The 18,097-nt window shown below is 32.8% G+C and overlaps 2 protein-coding genes and 1 long non-coding RNA gene across 3 annotated transcripts in view; 2 read left to right on the forward strand and 1 right to left on the reverse strand.

Moving 5' to 3' along the window:
- Positions 1-1,149: 1,149 nt before the first annotated feature.
- Positions 1,150-2,588, reverse strand: LOC148628484 (uncharacterized). The gene is made up of 3 exons (XR_015919343.1): positions 2,563-2,588; positions 1,696-1,801; positions 1,150-1,311 (listed from the first exon to the last, which is right to left on the reverse strand). It is a non-coding gene; the product is annotated as an uncharacterized LOC148628484 (long non-coding RNA).
- Positions 2,589-5,768: 3,180 nt separating this feature from the next.
- LOC148628485 (profilin-4-like) lies at positions 5,769-6,938 on the forward strand. Its single transcript, XM_088588291.1, has one exon. It carries the CDS (start codon positions 6,086-6,088, stop codon positions 6,557-6,559), a length of 474 nt encoding a protein of 157 aa, XP_088444417.1. The 5' UTR covers positions 5,769-6,085; the 3' UTR covers positions 6,560-6,938.
- A 4,765-nt stretch (positions 6,939-11,703) lies between these two features.
- LOC148628486 (uncharacterized) overlaps positions 11,704-18,097 on the forward strand; it is a 33,136-nt gene continuing 26,742 nt past the window's right edge. Inside the window, exons 1-10 of the mRNA XM_088567388.1 lie at positions 11,704-11,808; positions 12,200-12,372; positions 12,809-13,278; positions 13,622-13,794; positions 14,568-14,798; positions 15,441-15,572; positions 15,910-16,047; positions 16,305-16,442; positions 16,856-16,967; positions 17,529-17,635. Coding sequence (XP_088423514.1) covers positions 11,766-11,808; positions 12,200-12,372; positions 12,809-13,278; positions 13,622-13,794; positions 14,568-14,798; positions 15,441-15,572; positions 15,910-16,047; positions 16,305-16,442; positions 16,856-16,967; positions 17,529-17,635 — 1,717 coding nt within the window. The 5' untranslated portion in view covers positions 11,704-11,765. The remainder of the gene's footprint in view (positions 11,809-12,199; positions 12,373-12,808; positions 13,279-13,621; positions 13,795-14,567; positions 14,799-15,440; positions 15,573-15,909; positions 16,048-16,304; positions 16,443-16,855; positions 16,968-17,528; positions 17,636-18,097) is intronic.

The following is an 18,097-nucleotide window of genomic DNA, read 5'->3' on the forward strand; positions in this document are numbered from 1 at the left end:
CAGGCAACTTGTTTCATGCTAAACGGTTAAAGCAAAATATGATGAAAGCTATTTACAGGTTAGTGAACAGGGACGGCTCCAGACACTTTGAAAAGGAGGGGTGCAAGCCAATGCGATGGTGATGCTAAGACATTATTTTCCATGTTTTGTCAATTTTACACATGAAAATTACTAATTTTCTGGTAAAAAAGGAGGGGTGCCAACCCCCTCTGATCAATGAACAGGTATTACCAGCACAGTTGACTAATAATTATCATTCGATAAGATGTCATATTAAACAGGTGCATCATGAGCTTATGGTATGATTATCCTCACCTCAAAATCTCTCTTAACTTGTGAAAAAAAAAATCACAATTTACCAGTCTGTAGAGTTTATACAAGGAAACCATGAATTCAGATCAATCCAATGTAAATTATAGGTACAAGTACACGGCATGATTATGATTAGCTCAAAATTCAACAATAAATCCTTCTTTTTCAAAATTTTTAATGTCTGTGAATGTTTATATTTTATTCTATTTACCCATGGAACTTGCTTTTTTTTCATTGATTGGTTGTGGTTTCAATGCATATTGCAATTATTTCTTGGATTTCAGGACAAGAATGTTTTACTGTATGAAATGATCCTGCTTTATACTACTCTACTACTATGACATTTTGAGGCGGTTTCATAGTGCTACCTTACAGAATCAACAGTTGCTTAGCCAAATAGTTGTTACACAAAATTACTTGTTTGAGAAGCAGTGAAAGATTTAGCACTCACTAGTCATAAGTAGAAAACTTAAATACATGCACCATTTATCTTTGCCAATGAGATAGTCATTCAAAAAACCAAGCAAGTAACGATTAAGCTTCTACAAGTGAAATCACCACATGATTATTAAATAATGGGCAAACCACATACCATTAAGCAATCTATAAAAAGGCCCAAAAATAAATAAAGTACAACTATTAACAAAAGACCATAATCAACCTAATCTACAGAAAACAACGAAGTAATTTTTTAGCTCAGTTGATAGAGTGACAGCTTGCAGTGCAAGGGATTCTAGGTTGTATTCCAGGATGGTACTGTCAAGAAGTGTACATGGCTGTTATTGTATACATGTATGAAAGTGACTTTTACTTTTAAAGCACAACACATTTAAACCTTGTACATTTGCATAAGAAGTATGATTTTGAAAATCTTTATTTTCAAACTTCAGCTTCATATCAGCTTTCATTACAGTGCAAGCAGAGGTTTGAACAGCATTGAAGATCATCTAAATTCTACATGTATGAATTCTTTTCAGTCATATATATGCCATGGATGACCTGGAAGTATAAAAATCAGTAATAAATATACATAATACTCATATTCAAAGTTATTGTGATTCATGATTCCTGTACTGAAGTAGACCTCTATTTAAGTAAACCCTACATTATATGGCTCATTGGATGTTTTTTTTTCTTCAAACAAAACATCCCATTATGTTAAAATATTACGTCTATGTTACAACCTTCATTTAAGTGTCATGGGAACTGTGAAAGTGGGGGTCCAAGCTATTAATTTCCTCATTTTTGCAAAAAATTTTCCACATTACTTCCAATATTTCCCAACAAAAGAGGTGGTTCTTACCTTTGGAACACCCCAAATCAATATTAATTAAAAAAAAAACAAGGCATAAAAATATTGTATACAGAACCTCAAATACCTACACAATCTATTATCATACTTCATTTGAACAGAGCTTCCTGTTATGTATGACTTGTCTGGTAACTTGTATCATTGGTAGGTGAACATGATGGCTGCATCCAAAATTTTCTGGAAAATATCAGACTATTATCATACTGTCATGACTGTGGTATAATTGTACATGTTCATGACAACATACTGTGCAAAAGAAATCTGATGAGTGACAAAACTAGTTCCTTATCCTTAGTTACAGATATACAATGTAAGTCAACAGCTTGTATTTATGGATCTATTAAAAAAGTAAAAAAGATATAGCACGATAAACTTCTTAAAAAATTGGAAATTGTGTCTTATATAAGGTCATACAAATGTATATGTTAATGTTTAGATTAATTTCCAAATCATATAAGTCATGTAGTTTACCTCAAGTTATGTATGAAATGTTCTCATATGACTTACATGTACAATACCAAGGAACATTAAATATTGTTTTTGATTGCTCTTTGTCAACTATTCAGCAATACTTGTTTCACTGGAGTTTCCTTGACCTTGTACATGAATTTATTTTTGTTCTCAAAAATGAAATATGGGGTAACCTATAATCAAGTCACTGTACAATCATCATGTTCAACAAGTTTGTATCATAGACTGTTTCATTTAAATGAAAACCAACAGTCATTGACTCAACGACAACTCTTCATGTCTTTAAAAATGTTTGTATGGACTATGGAACATGTATACAGTTAGCTGCGAAATCGTAGCTCTTGATCTTTTTTTTTTTGATTTTGCGATCTAACGTTAAAAAATACAAAAAAAAAAAATAGTAAAGAGCTACGTTTCGCAGCTAGTATACAGTACACGTATAAGGCTTGAGAAAGTTTTTTGTGTACCATATCTCCTGTAATTTGAACTGCACTCATTCACTTAGACTACAGCACATGATTTAGACAAATTATAATTAACAAATACATGGTATATGATAAAAACTTAAGTTATTTATCATAATTCTTCATTATTGTAACTGTGTTCGAGCTAAATAAAATATTTGCATTTTCATCATGGCCGCACTGTAAACAATAATGAATGCATATTATAAATGTTCATTCGTTTTGCTAATCAATTTTTTGATATATAAAAATATAAAAACAAAAAAAATATAGCAAACAATTGAAATAAAAACAAACTGTCATGTTCGAAATGAAAAAATATACTCAAATAAAACATTAATTTAGCGACAAATATGCCGAAGTTCATAAGCAAGCTTCTGATAGAAAACACAATGGAGAAAATTTTAAATAGTTTGGTGTTTTTTGTAGAAGGTTTGGAATTACCTCAAACTACGATTTTCAGGTTCATTTGTATTCACCTTAATGTGTCACTTACTTTTTCGTGGAATATATGTCCATATGTGAGTAAACGAAACTCAAATTCAGACGACTCCCCAATCTGACGGCATGGTTTTTCACAAAATACCGTTCGGAAGTCTGATTTTAGTTCAAAAGTCATGTAAAAGTCCGAGAATCCCGGACTCCTGTTTCCATGGGCTGATTTCAGAAATTTTGTTTTTCCGGAACCGGATGTGGTCAGGGAAGGTGGTACTAATAATTAAAGACCAGATAAGATTGGAAGAGACCAGAGACCGAAAATAAATGGAGCGCCTGATTTTCACTTTACTTTGTACGATAGGTTAGCGATGTGTAAAGTTTCGTTCAGAAAAATATTGTGTGAGTGGTGCAGATAGCGACTAGATTTTTTACTAATTCCAAAGATAAGGGTATATTATATATATATATATATATTATGTGGACATTATTCCCCTTGTTCATCCACGTGAGGGTTGTTATTTCTGCCATTCACATCTTTCAATGGTCCACCGCATGCCGTATTTAGAATTTTACCAACAATTCTAGTTTCTTATTTGTCCACTTCATTTACTTCCTCTTCATTCACTATTATATTTGATGAAGCTTCGCAAATGCAATATTTCCTATAACCTTGGTTCCCTTGATTACTCTTTCACCTGATTTTGATGATTTTCTGTTGTAACTAGCTTTATTTGTTTGGTCATTTTTATCAAATTTTACATTTTATGCACATATAGGGGAATACTCTCGGTATAGCGCTCAGGACTTGATTTATACAAAAAAAATAAGTGTTATTTCCCCAATTTATTTATTTTAAGCGCATCGTTTACCAAACTCATATGGACTGACGATGGTGCAAATTTCATTGTATTATTCATAATTCTGCATTCAATAGAAAATGTTTATCAATGTTTTACATTAAACTAGCAATAAAAAAATATCCATACAGTTGTTAAAATTTAAAGAAAATTTCAGGTTTTGGAAAGAATATTTATTGGTTTTAAAACACTAGGCTTCGAGGAGGGGAGACTTACAATTATAGACTCTTTCGTGTTTCGAGCATGCTCAATATACACTTCCGCGAGGTAGGGCTTGGGTAGAACAAAGAATTTTCCGCACGGAAGTGTATATATATTGCGCTTGCCGCACGTATGCCCATGGACTATCCCACATTTAGCACAAAAGGGTTTTTTTTATAAACGTTGTACCAACTTGGTTTAGATACAGTACATATGTCATTGCAAATGTCTAATTTTTGCTTTCCTGTTTTACATTTCACAATGATGTGATTTGGACGTTGGTTCATTGTTGGCTTATTAGTTAATTATGTTAGACAATGACAGAAAATATACAATTACAAAAAGTGAAATATCCATCTATACTCTCAATCTGATATTGTGCGTGTATAATATTACAGTATTATTGCGTAGCCGAAGTCCAATATTGCTAGCCGAGGGCCAATAACTCAGCCAATATGGAAACCTTACGCACTTATACCTTTATTGACTAACTGATCCAATACCTCATATTGGCCTAATGCCCTAGACCAATTTGAATTTTAATCAGGTCAATACGACGTATTAAACGAGTAAAAGCCGTATTGGACGGCTGAATCCCATGTTGACGCACTTTTGTATTTTGTATTGTATTGGCAGTTTTGATCATATTTAGGCTAATATTCGAACTTAGTCAAAAATAATCCAAAACGTTAATTTGAAGACAAAATGATCATTGATTATCTTTTAGTTTTATTGTGAAGACATACTTCCTTGTAGGCCTGTTACTTCTGTGTCTTGTACAAAGTAGGTTCACTCTTCTAGTCGGTAAAATATATCAGCCCTATTCTTCAATATAATACATGTACTTGATATCAGGTCGAAGGAGGTAAAAATAAATATCTGTTCAATACTGACGACATGTTTAATTTTAATTAAATGTACGTTTTGAAATTTAAATGTCTTTCTTAAGAGTCGGTTATCACGAATGATGATTAATAAATGTATTTCCAATATACCGAACCTATGTAAAATCGATATCAAACTGTATACAATCTTTTTACTCTGGTTTTCGAAAAATGACAAGTATTTAACACTCATTTACGACTTTATGATCTTTCTATTAATTTTGTAAACCATGATATGTAGTTCCATTCCAATAAAACAATTTGAACTCACATTGAAGCCAGTCGTCTGTTTTTCTACTGAACTTTTAATGTAGTAGTCTTTGTAAGAATCACGTAAACTCTGTAATGACTCTGTAATACATGATACAGCCCAAAAGTCAACACATTTTTATTTTTGTTATTAAGTTGCTTTGTATGTCTACATATAAATATTCATTCTTATAAGACGATCCACATTGGAAATCCAATAGTTTCTTTTGTATTATAGTGTCATTTCCAGAGTTTTCTCCCTTGATTTTGAATTCTACAGTGTATTCTATATATTTTTATCACTTAAGAACGAGGTTCAGATGAAAAAAAACTCGTATTAATTTCTCTTTACTAGAACGACTTAAACAAAATATCAAAAAAATAAAAATATGAAGGCTTTCCAAACATGAATCACATTTTGCATGATTCTTATCTGGAGTGCTACTTAAATCCGTTATAATAATTACTTAAATAAAACGATGAACAGCAAAGACAGCACTTGGTTACTCGTCAGTAGTGGATTAGTTCAAAAATTGACATTTCCTTTAATATGACAGATATCTTTTTTCCCCATTGTCCCAGGACAGTTAATCTGTGGATTAGGTTTTAGTCGAAAGTAAAGAACAATAACCCAGGGGAGTTTGTTAATGATATACTGTCGTATTAATCCGGCAGAATCATATATACGTATACTGTTACTGACGAGCATCGATCTCTGGATAATCCGGTATCCACGGTAAAGTAGTTCTTGATCACTCTTCAATACATCTGATTAACTCTGGTGAATGGGTTTAAATGGTCACACAATAAATTCAATTTAATATTTTATCAACAAAACATATATAAACATATATACCTTTAAAGCTTAAATGCATTGAAATATTTATAACATACTAAATGGCCGCGGTAGTTGAATGTCCCGTAACTTATGACAACATGGAAGTTTCCTGTATCGGAAACACTAGTCTGCAGCTGGAACGCGTTATGAAACTTTGGGATGAGTATGTATTGGAAACTCTCATGGAAAGAACACCGTGTGAAATCGGGATTTATGAGTGGAAAGGCAATCGGACTGTGGTAACTAGCAGTAAGTTTAACATTTCTCCCGAGGAACTGAATCATATTAAAGAGGGCTTGGAGTACACGAATTTGGTATACAAAAAAGGGATCACTGTAGGCGGAGTAAACTATAACGTTCAATTAGCCGATGGAAAATATGGAATTTACGCCCGAAATATGGAGAAAGGCTGTACAGTTTGTAAAACATTCAAACTGTTGCTTATCGCTACCAGTGTCGGTGGCGTGGCAGCTTCAAAATGCAACGAGGAAATCATGAGATTAGGAGACTATCTACAACGGCTTGGGTTATAGCAAGGCTATACAAAAACACGTTGTCAGTATTTCATTCACCACGCACAGTATTTATAATTACAAGTGAGAATTATTTTGTTGACGCATTTATTTACATGACTTATACTGCATGACTGATTTTTGTAATTGTTGTCGAGGTCTTTACGTAATTGAAAGCACGATTATTTCTTTCCATCTTCACTTATGCATTTACTAAACCTACATTTATGCCAGTGAAAACTGCCGCGGTGAGATTTCAAAGATAAACTGCCGTTTACTTATGTCTTTCTTATAACCTTATGTAAAAAATGTATTTAAGTGCAATTATTGACATTTGTACTATATCGATTTGTGAACTATTAAATTTTTACATGATAAATAATGTTATTATTTTTTTTAAGATCGAAAGTAAAACGCGCGTGCACGGAACTGGACGTTTCAATACATCCAAAAATACATTTCAACATCACTATGCTTATTAATACTTGGTTTATCTTAATTACATATTTATAGGATGATAGAGAATATAGAGAATGTCAAAAAGGAAAAAATCGCTTTCTTTTGGAAGAACAAAAATGTAACACCTTTATATAATTTTGGACGTGCTATACGGGGACCTGAAAGACAACAGACAACAAACAAGAACACATATTAATGGAACTAAAATACACATTGATACGAAGTTAGAATGTTTCCGTATTTCGACGTCAGGATTGTGCTACGAATATCTTATCTATGTTTATAAGGTGGAAGACAGTAAATATAGGTCTTATGTAAAATGTAAAACGAATATAGTTCCAACTTTGGTAGTAGGTACCTTCCACATTTTTTCATATTTTTACTGGAAAATTACTTGCTGAAGTTTTGCCTCTAATTGGTAGAAAATAAGTTAAAATTACATGGGATTTTTTTTCTTTAATCAATTCTGACTAAAAGTTGTGATTTGGTTCAATGGAAGAAGGTTAAAATTTAGGACTTTTAACTCAGTTCATTTGTCATGTTTACCCCATCTCCGAATTATATGTATTAATTTCAGAAAATGATGGTATATTTTCTACAGTTTATATATAAAATCCTGTTAGTACATATCTTTAGGCCAGAGAAGTTTTATTCAGTTTGCATCGGTGGATTTTTTTTAATCTGCTCAAATGTGTATATTGAAATGCACTTTAAAATTAATTGCGGTCTCGTGCCAACAGTAACAGAAATAGTGTTATCATTATCAAACAATGCTAGAGAGGCCATTTCTTTTTGAGTCAATTGTTTCTAGTTCATCTTCTTCATCATATGAAGCTAAGACTACCAGGAGTGTTAAAAAGAAATCATGATGTATTGAGATTTAGCAGTTTAAATAAAATTTTACATCTTAAAACTCTAAAGAAATCTACTAATCACCCTAACGGTGCACCTAGTCCGTGCTTCCAGTTTTTAGTGGAGGTCAGGTTTTTCGTTTACTTTTGCTTCTTAGTACGTTTTATTTTGGTTATTTCATGTACTTTGTTGTATTTGTTTAAAAAGATATTCCGATGTCTGATTGACCCGACAGTCCTATAGTACAACATGGGTCGAGGGGAAATAAAGCGTTGTGCTGTTCAACAAATTGTTCAAATCCTTGATTAAATTTCATAAATTCATATACCCTTGACGATATTCACGTAGTATGTCTTAAGACTCACATAAATGCCCCTATGAGATGGTCCAAATATTAACTGGTTCTTACGCGAGTTAGAGGAATTCTAATCCATTTTGGGATTCAGTGTTAGGAGCAGTTTTGTGATTTGGCCGAATCAGAAAACACCTCCGGACACTGAATCACAAAAGGATTAGAGAAATTCAAGGCTTTTTCACAAGTGGGGCGCAGGAAATGTACGATCGGCGAAACTAGATGTTGTCAAGCCAAGCAAATCATAAAACCAAGACTGAGCTATTGTCGCCATTTTGTGTCAGCCGTCCGTTCGTCCGTTCCTATGATCTTATTACCTGATATTTCAAATGCGTCATTTATACGATATCCTTCTCCAAATTTTTGGAAATTGCCATTGAATAAGGTAGCACGTCAAAAATACATGACTGCAATATATGAATAAATTTTTCTTTTTCTTTTCAAGCTCCGAAACAGTTTAACTGACGTTCGAAGTTCGCCCTGCAGCCGACACTCTCGGAAAATGCATCTTGCAAAAGTCGGGAAAAAGTGAATGATTTTATGCGATATTATCCGATTGTCAAACAACATTTTATTCGAAACATGTCCGAGAATTCCGAAAGGACTGTCTGCAGCGGTTATAGTAAGAGACGGAACGAACGTTTGCCGCTGCGTGGGGCTTGAATTCTTTTGAGCCTTCGCTATTCAACTCCATAATTTTTTGCTGTGAATATTTAAAGTGTGTAACAAAGAACATACTAAACTTATGGTAGTTCAAAAGTTCATAAATCCATAATTTCATGCACAAACGTTAAGTCCAACGTTTCATTTATGGTCCGAAAAAGTCGCATTTTTAGGTCTGTTTGTCAGCTTCTGTGTATTCTGTTTTTAAGCAACATCAAACGCCTGTTAACCAACAAAGGTGCAAAACGGCTGTTTAATAATATTCCGAAACATGACCGACATGATGATAGAAGATCCATTTCCATACTGTAACTACTATAACCGGGCATTAAGATGGCCGAGCGAAACAATTTGTAAAGGTCGAAGCACAATGGTTGTAATTTTTAAATAGGAATTTCCCGTTGACTGAAAACTTTAAAGTTGTTTCGACGGGCTACAACTTTAACTGAAGCATCTGTCACAACTGCGTTTAATTGAACAATCGATTGTATTTTAGCGTCTAACAATAGGAAAATTGTAGCAATATGTTTGAAAACGGTCATACGCGGTAAAACACATTCATACCGAACATTGTATGCGAGGCTAACGATAGACGTTCAGTCAAACGGGTATAGGTATCGGAAAGGCTTGTAGAAATGGGTCAGGGAAGTTAAATCAAGCTTAAAGTAGGCTTTAAATTGATTTATAATTAAAATAATAAAAAACCAAGAAAAAAGAAAAAAAAGACGTTTTGACAAAGCTGCACCTACTCTGTGGAAGAACTTACTATCGTACCAGAATGAACAATCCTTACACGTTTTCATAAAGAATCTTAAAACTCATTATTTTAGAATCGCTTGCTGACATTTAAAAACAAAATAATAGTTTAAACAGCTTATTCTGTTGGCATTTCATAAAATTTGTGTCAATTTTAGTGTTAATTTTGGTCAATATACGGACATACTTTTAGATTTCATATATCTTTGCTTTCATTTTTTTTTCACTTTTTCACTTTTTTACTGATTGTTCCCTTTCAAAAATTTGCTAAAATTATAGGGTGTTCCGTTGCATTTTAGGGTAATTGTTTATATTAAATAAAATTATTTTCATTACGCTGAATTATTTCTAAAAAAAAAAATAGACAACCGTTTACCTACGTATCCTATCTCGCACCTGTCAGCCTTTTTGATAAGATGCTCGGTTGTAGGCAGTGCCTAACTCATATCATATTTTACATTAAAAATCTCGTCGGAATATTTATGAATAAATGTCATTTTCTTGCGCATTATTTTGTATCGACGTCTGACGTTTTGAAACCGCGCAAACATGAAAGCTTTAAATTATACTTACGACAGTCACGTAATGTTCAAAGTTCAAAAGCTTTATTTTCCGATTCTCTTGAGTATATTAAGTTACTTCGGTGCCTTTTTGCAAATATTTGAGATGTGACTGTTGAATTTCAGTTAAGAATCAATGGTTACCCCAAGTAGTTTTACTTCATTTTCACATTTGATTGTATTTCCAGCCAAATAAAAGCTTATATTTTTATCCGTTGTTTTTTTTTTCTATAATAGCCCAAAAATGAAACTTTTCTGGATTTGCCTTCATTTGATTACTGGAAAACCAATCTATAAGTGTTAAACTGTCAGATTCTAGATTTTATGTAACAATGTCTATGTTGTGATGTGCATGATAGGATGTTTTCTTCTGCATAATTGTGTAGAGTGCTATTTTTTATGTAGTGGAAGATGTCATTTATGAAGACATTGATAGACGTCTACCACTTTAATAGCGGGTTAGTAAATGAGCATATGTAAACTAACGTAAACTGCCGCGGGCTAGGGCATGGTGCACCCTCCAAAGTCAGGGTTTTGAGTCCACCTTCGCAAGGGAGCGAAGGTGGACTCAAAACCCTGACTTTGGAGGATGGGCACGGTGTAGAATACAAGAATTTTCCTTGTGGAGGTACACGCTCATCGACTATCCACAGTCAACATGAAAATGTCTATACTAACGAACCGAAAATTGGCATTGACGGCGAGGTTTACAATGATGTATTATTCACTAGTGATAAGTCAACAATATTTATGTATTGTATTTTCTGACAAGTTGAAAAAGTTTTTATATTCATTATTTTCTGCAAAGATTGTACTGGTGACTACACAAGTTTTTTCAAACACCTTGCAATTTACCACAAAAGTCGTTTTTGAATTTTTTTAGTTGGGTTAAAAATTGAAAGTATTCTCAGTGAATTTATTGATAGTCTAGTTAACCACAAACTTAATGTTCGTCCTTCTTCTCACAACGACACTAACATATACAAATCACGTCGCTTAAGGTAAGGAAATATAAAGTAAATATGCCTAAATATTAAATCGAACTGAAGATTTGAAAATGTGTTCTCAGGTTTTCCGGTAATTTCATTTTTTCTTGCAAGTTTAAACAATAGATGGATTATGTACGATAAGAGTGAGTGATTTAATCTTGATTGATATAGTTTCCTGTCTGAAGTTCTTTGTAAAGTTTAAAATTTTAACGTCCGTCGCTAATATATAATTTTCAGTTTTGCCATTTTGACCTTTCCCAGAAAGGCACTGGAATGACATATACATGTATATGAATCTCGGGCTGGTATGGCATATATATGAATTTCAGAGGGGGGGGGGGTTCAAAATTGCGAAAAATGGCAAAAATTTTCGTCAGAAAAAAACGATTGATTTTCAACTTTTTTGAGGAAAAAACTAAATTTAAAAAAATCCTGGACCCAAGTGCTTATGGTAATATTTACATATGAATAATTGACTGATTGTGTCAAGTGAAGATGAGTAAGAGGATACCACAAATGTTTTCTTTGATTAAATCACATTTCCTTTTTAAAGCATTTGTTTCCGACATCGTGCGTTGCTTTCTATCGTATGAAAAATGTCTGACAGAGGATATGCAGTGAAAATTTTGCTGACGACATGTATGTATTACGGTTACTATAATGTACTTTATTGTTTTTGTTTAATATTTACGTTTTGTCTTGCAGATGTTGATATTGTACCTCCTTATTTAATATCCTAGTAAAACATGTCTCACCGAAATCCTTTCATTCTGAAATGATTTTGTATTGTTAAGGTTTAAAAAGGTTTATCAGGCATATGTTTAGGATGGACTTCAAACAATGAATATGAATGAAATTTTATTGGATATGAACGAATCGCCATAGGGATTTCTGTATCATGATAGGACTTGACTAGGTTTCACTGTCAAAAGGTGTGACTATCCGGTAAAAAGTCATTTTGTCGTCATAAAATTGTTGCTTTTCCTATGAAATAAGACAAAATCTTAATCTTCATATTTCTATATTTCAGCAATTTTCCTGTTTCAAAACATTTCAACCAATAGCATCCTGTTAAAATGCAATATTGAAAGTGATTGCAATTCAAAAGCAGGAAATAATGTTTGCGACGTATGTACAGACGACTGTAACTATAAAACAATGCAAACGAAGAGAAAAGTACACATGAATGCACCATTTTATGAAGTAAATTTATTCATGTACGAATAATGAGAAACGATTAATTTCATTAATCAAAACAATACTGGACTAAATAATTACTGCACAAAATGATAAAGCAAAATAATACATGTCGGCAAAATATGAAACATTAAACAAAATTCATTCCATTACTTGATAACAACGAGCAAATATTTCAAGAACCAACTTATGCACGTATAAAATTTAGATACGAGTACAGCATTATATTAAATGTTTAGACATACGATGATTTAATCATGCACGAAAGATTTGAAAATCAATAAAAACTGTCGTAATGTTTCCATTTTTCTGGGGGAGGATAAAATATGAAAAAAAAAATCTGTCATCATGCCAAAATTATGAAGGTCTCCACAATATTAAAAACTGTTAACGTTAGTAAAACAAAACTCCTGGTAAATAAATGGTGTAATAACTTTTTCAGCCAACTTGTAACAATCTCAACTGTAGCTATGACAGCGGAGATTGTCTCCTACAAAGTCAGCCTTGGAGTAAATGTGGTAATGCTCTCCTATGCGAAGCCAGTTTTAAAAACGACACATGTGATAGATTCTGCGATAATGAGTTGTGTTTGTACGATAATCTAAAATGCAAACCACAATTTCAAGATGGTTGCCTCACGAAATGCATGGAAAAATGGGGAAATGGCATATGTGACCAAGACTGCAACAAGGTGGAATGTGGTTATGACGGAAATGATTGTAAGGTTTCCGGTGGAAGTGCGGTGAGTGGATTCCTGTATGTATATGCCAAATCCGTTATACCAATACCTAGTAACTCAGCTCGGTTTATTGGATTTATATTGAGTCTGGCGACAAGGACTCTGACGAACATGAAAATGAGTTCAAGGTACAACGGATCAGTCCCGGAAGTAGAGTCTCTAGGGGACGCAGGGTAACTACTTTAATGTGATTGGAATCATTACACAGTAGTTTTTTTCAAAGAATTTCTTTTCATCTCTTACCTATTAAGTCTAGATGCCATCGCTTATTATGTACTATAATAATCGGAATTTTTATCTAGGTTTAGTCAATCTTTTTTTTTCAGATACAGAATTTTTAAATGTTTAGTGCAAATTTTAAAGCTATTTTTTATACACTAATATAATAACGAGTCATGTATTTAACTTACGAAACGTTTAAGCATATGCTGCATTACTCATGTAATTAAAACATTGCTTATTATCATAGTGTTTGAAAACCAGTTTACTATATTCATACATTACTTTTATTTACAGGATTAGAATGTTGTATGAAGTCCAGAATATTCCTAATTGCACCTCTAATGTTTACTCGGTTTGCTGGGAAAGTATTAGAAACGTCGCACGGTTAATTAGTTCTGCAGCTAGTACGAAGTTGAACCAGCTCTTACCGAGCATTGGAGCCAACGTTACAATAACCAAAGTACTAGGTACGAACTCATAAAAATCATGTAAAACATTAATTTTTGTTAGGTATGATTCGGTCACATAATGTATGAAATATACCACAAACATACTGGTTTCTGAATTTGGTTGTCTGTTTTTTTTATCCATTTAAGTAATGGCCAGTATCGTCATCAGAAATTTAAGTTAACATGAAAAAGTTACGAATAAATAACATCAAAATGTAACATGGATTATAAGAAGACACCTGTCTGGTATGCTCATAGTAGCATCCAACTGAGTGCTCTTAAAGTACTCTTGAAAATACCGAAAGAAATATTGTATTGCCCCTTGTTATTTCCGGAACCAGTAGTATTACATAAGTCCTTGGACATGGGTTCAGGTAACACTTTTGACAAAACAAGATAGGGAACAGTTACATGTTATAAGAGCATACATAAGTTTCGTGTCGTGTACTCGCACTTAAATAAGTCGGTTCTTTCTTTATGTGGTTGGAAAAGGACTTACAATGTCGCTGTGTTTTGAGTCAGTTAAAGAGTAATCAAGAGAACCAAGATTCTAGCGGAAATCAAAAGAATGTAATCCAGGGACAAAGACCAGACACATACAATAAAAGAACATATCATAACTAAAAATAATACATACAAAGTAACAAAAGTAAATGAGCAACTCCAAATATTTCAAGGCAAATGTTTTAGTAAAAATTTGAAAGTGGTTATTCATTTTTTTTCTATTTAAAAAAAAAAACATGAAAAAAAGTCATTAAGAAATTTGATTGCTCGAATTCTTTTATTTAAAGCCTGTCAAAGTTCTTTTTATGGAGAAGACTGTAACAAAGCGTGTAATGCCCATTGTAAATCTGGGTGCAATGTCTTTGATGGAATCTGTATTGATGGTTGTGTTGGCAGTTACTTTGGTGACATGTGTGAACTCAAATGTAGCCATAATTGCAAGTATGGCTGTTCAACAGGTACCACGTGTATCAATGGTGAATGCAATGCTGGTTTTACAGGAGTTGAATGTTACACAGGTACATATTATTTCAAATGATCTAGGTGAAACTCATAGATCCGGTACAGATTGTCCTCCTAAGTCAGGTTTTTTACATCTTACTCCCTTAAGTTGGAAAGATTATGGGTTGACTAGGAAGATATCGAATAGGTACAACTTAGTTCAGTATTATTTTGGAGGCGAACCCACTAACGTGGGTTTATGTTTAAAGATACAACATAGAAATGCGTTTAACAGATTTTCAATATCGTGAAAAGTTGATATTGCTAGTGCTTTAGTTATTTTGTTGTGTCTTGTTTTTCTTGTCTTCAATTTTGATTTGTAATCTATTTTATTCTGTTCCCTACATTTTGTATGAAGATCGTCTTTGTTTTCTGTTTTCACGTTCAGACAATGTACGTGGTGCACACTATATAACCTGCGCAGCGTGTTATTTTTGAAGTGTGCACCACGGGCATTGAAGTTTTTCAAATACACCGAAAAAATATAACGGTCATTCCTCATAATTTAACTTTAGTATCAAAATTTATGGAGTAAATCAGCAAAAGAGGTTGATGAAATCGTAGTCACATTACAAAATTTGGTCTAAGACATGATGGACAAAATTGAAAGCTTGTTATATCTAAAATTAAATTATTCCCCAATGTTTCTTATGATTCAGCATGCAGCAAAGGAACATACGGGAGTAACTGTGCTTTAAACTGTAGCTCAGGTTGTCAGGAACGGTCTTGTAGTTCTACCGATGGGACATGTTCATGTATAAGGGGTTATAATGGAACGATGTGCGAATATGGTGAGTTTGCTTTACAGCAGTATGATAGAAAGCAATAATCGCGATTACAAAAGGACGATACACGTCTGATATCTTTTTTTCATCAAAAATTAAATATTAGTATAAAGAACATTGAAGTACAACAAAAACGTGAAGCGAAATAATAATAATAATAATAATAATAATGATAATAAAACAACAACAACCCCCCCCAAAAAAAAACAAAAAAAAACAAAAAAAACAAACAAACAAACAAACAAACAACTGATAACTTGGTAGTTAAGGAGTAAATACAGATTTTCATAGGATGTCTTAGTTTATCACATACTTGTAACACGCTTAAAATATTTTTCGTCAGAATGTTCGTTTGGAACCTATGGCATGGGATGCAGTTCTGTCTGTGGCCATTGTCTGTTTGGAGCTGCATGTGACAAATCAAATGGGACTTGCCTCGATGGCTGTGATCCTGGTTATTATGGGACTTTCTGCAATAATGGTGATTTATATATGTATAGATCATACGAATTGTGGTAATCCTTAAATAAAGTAAAATAAAGAAATGCAATACAACCTTAAATGGATTCAGCTGAAAGCATATAAAATAAATCATTGAAATATCTAAGTATAACGTAACAAAATGTCATGTTTTCGTATATTTCTCTTTGATAATTCCATTTTTTTTTGCAACGGCTTTAAGGTAAGTGTTGGTAACTGAAATTTGATTTAATATGTATGCGTGTTTCATTTTCACAGTATGCCCCGAGAAAACGTTTGGTTCTAGTTGTGTGTTTAACTGCAGTTTAAACTGTGTCAATGGTAGTTGTGATGGCGCGTCAGGAAATTGTCTGTATGGCTGCAACTCAGGATGGTTTGGATCGCATTGTTCCACGAGTATGAATTTCAATGTCACATTTGCTCATCATATCTACAAATTTCATCGACATTTTGGATTAAAAATATGTAGTAATCTAGTAAGACATAAAACATTCCCTAGCTCTTATAACTGACTGTGACTAGCAAAAGACAAATCGTAGTTCATATATTGAATTGTGCATATAACAGTGTAAGGTGTGTGAGTTTCAGAGTTAAAATTTAAAAAAAATGTAAAAAAAAATAACAATATAACTAACATGTATTTGATTTTAAATATTTTTTTTAATTTGTACATGTTGAGACGATAATACATTCCGAACACAGAACATATCACAAACACATTAAAAATACATTTAGTTATACAAATAATGTGTAAGAAGAGAAAACTTTTAATTTCATTTGTTGATATAACGTCATTGTTTTTATTATAGATGTAACAACAATAGTTTACAATAATACGGCAACAACCACGGTTGCTGTTGCCATTGTTGCTGTTGTATGTATTTTGATTGTGTGCCTTGTTATCTTGCTTCTAGTGATGATGTAAGTTATGAAATATGAAATCTTGAATGTACAAAATTTTGTCTCCATGTCAGTTATTTCTTTTGATTAGTTTTTTGTGTAAAAATTACTGCCGAACATTAAGGGATGTTAGTCTGATTGGTTCTTAAATCAATACTAGTATTCGAACATTCCAATTAAAGGATGTTTTTTACGTGAATGGCTCTCTGAAAAATGAGCATACAGTGAATTTGTAAAAATGAATATAAAAAAAAAAAAAAACAAAAAACACACACACATATTTCATTCAAAAAGCAATGACATTATTTCCAAAACTATTATTTTATCGTATAATTTCAAAGTTACCATTAACCCTTTTGTGCATTTATACATATAGTCTACAGTCTCGGATTAATACGACCCTAAAATATAAACATTAAAGTTAACATAGTAACCTTTTTATTTGTCAGGCATTTGATTATTCAGAGTCATGACAATACAAAACTTTTTGATACCCAAACTCATTAAATATATCATTAAAAATCGCTTAAACTTAATTTTAAACAGGATCAGTAAAACCAAATATGTATTCACTTTTTTCAGTAAAAGAAGTCGAAAAAGCAATTATCAAACCCACATGGACCGCAAAATCATAATTGGAGAAGGCAAAGAAGATGAAGATGACGACAATAGTAGTCCTCATTCTTCAGGTAAAGGTCTATTGTTAACCTTGCAGTGTTAGGTCTGTTAGTTTTTTTTTCCTGTCATACCATTTTTGAAACCAGTCTCATTGTGAAGTTGAATCTAACCAGTCTGTTGCAAATGTTTTGGTTCTGAGTGTTTATTTTGGTGTCCAAAATGCCGTGAAGCCGAAGTTTTGCCGTTTGTCAACAAAGGTATAGATGCAATTAATTTGGCTAACATCCTCCATCACAAAAACGTTACCAACAAAATTCCCCCATACTTCAAAGACAAATCCATACCAATTATTTCATATTCCTATACTTCACCCATTGGGTCCAAAATTTTCAATTATAAAAGGCTATTGCAGAACCTTGAGATAGAGGACATCAAGGCTAAACCACCTGACTGTTCTTGCAAAACCTCTCCATTTAAGTATGGTCCTTCTGGTCACGTCGTTACGGGAGATTTAACCATTATCGAAAACGAAT

This window comes from Perna viridis, chromosome 1 (assembly GCF_037379345.1).
Source record: "Perna viridis isolate PV_CMFRI_1.1 ecotype Kerala chromosome 1, ASM3737934v1, whole genome shotgun sequence".
Taxonomy (NCBI): Eukaryota; Metazoa; Mollusca; class Bivalvia; order Mytilida; family Mytilidae; genus Perna; species Perna viridis.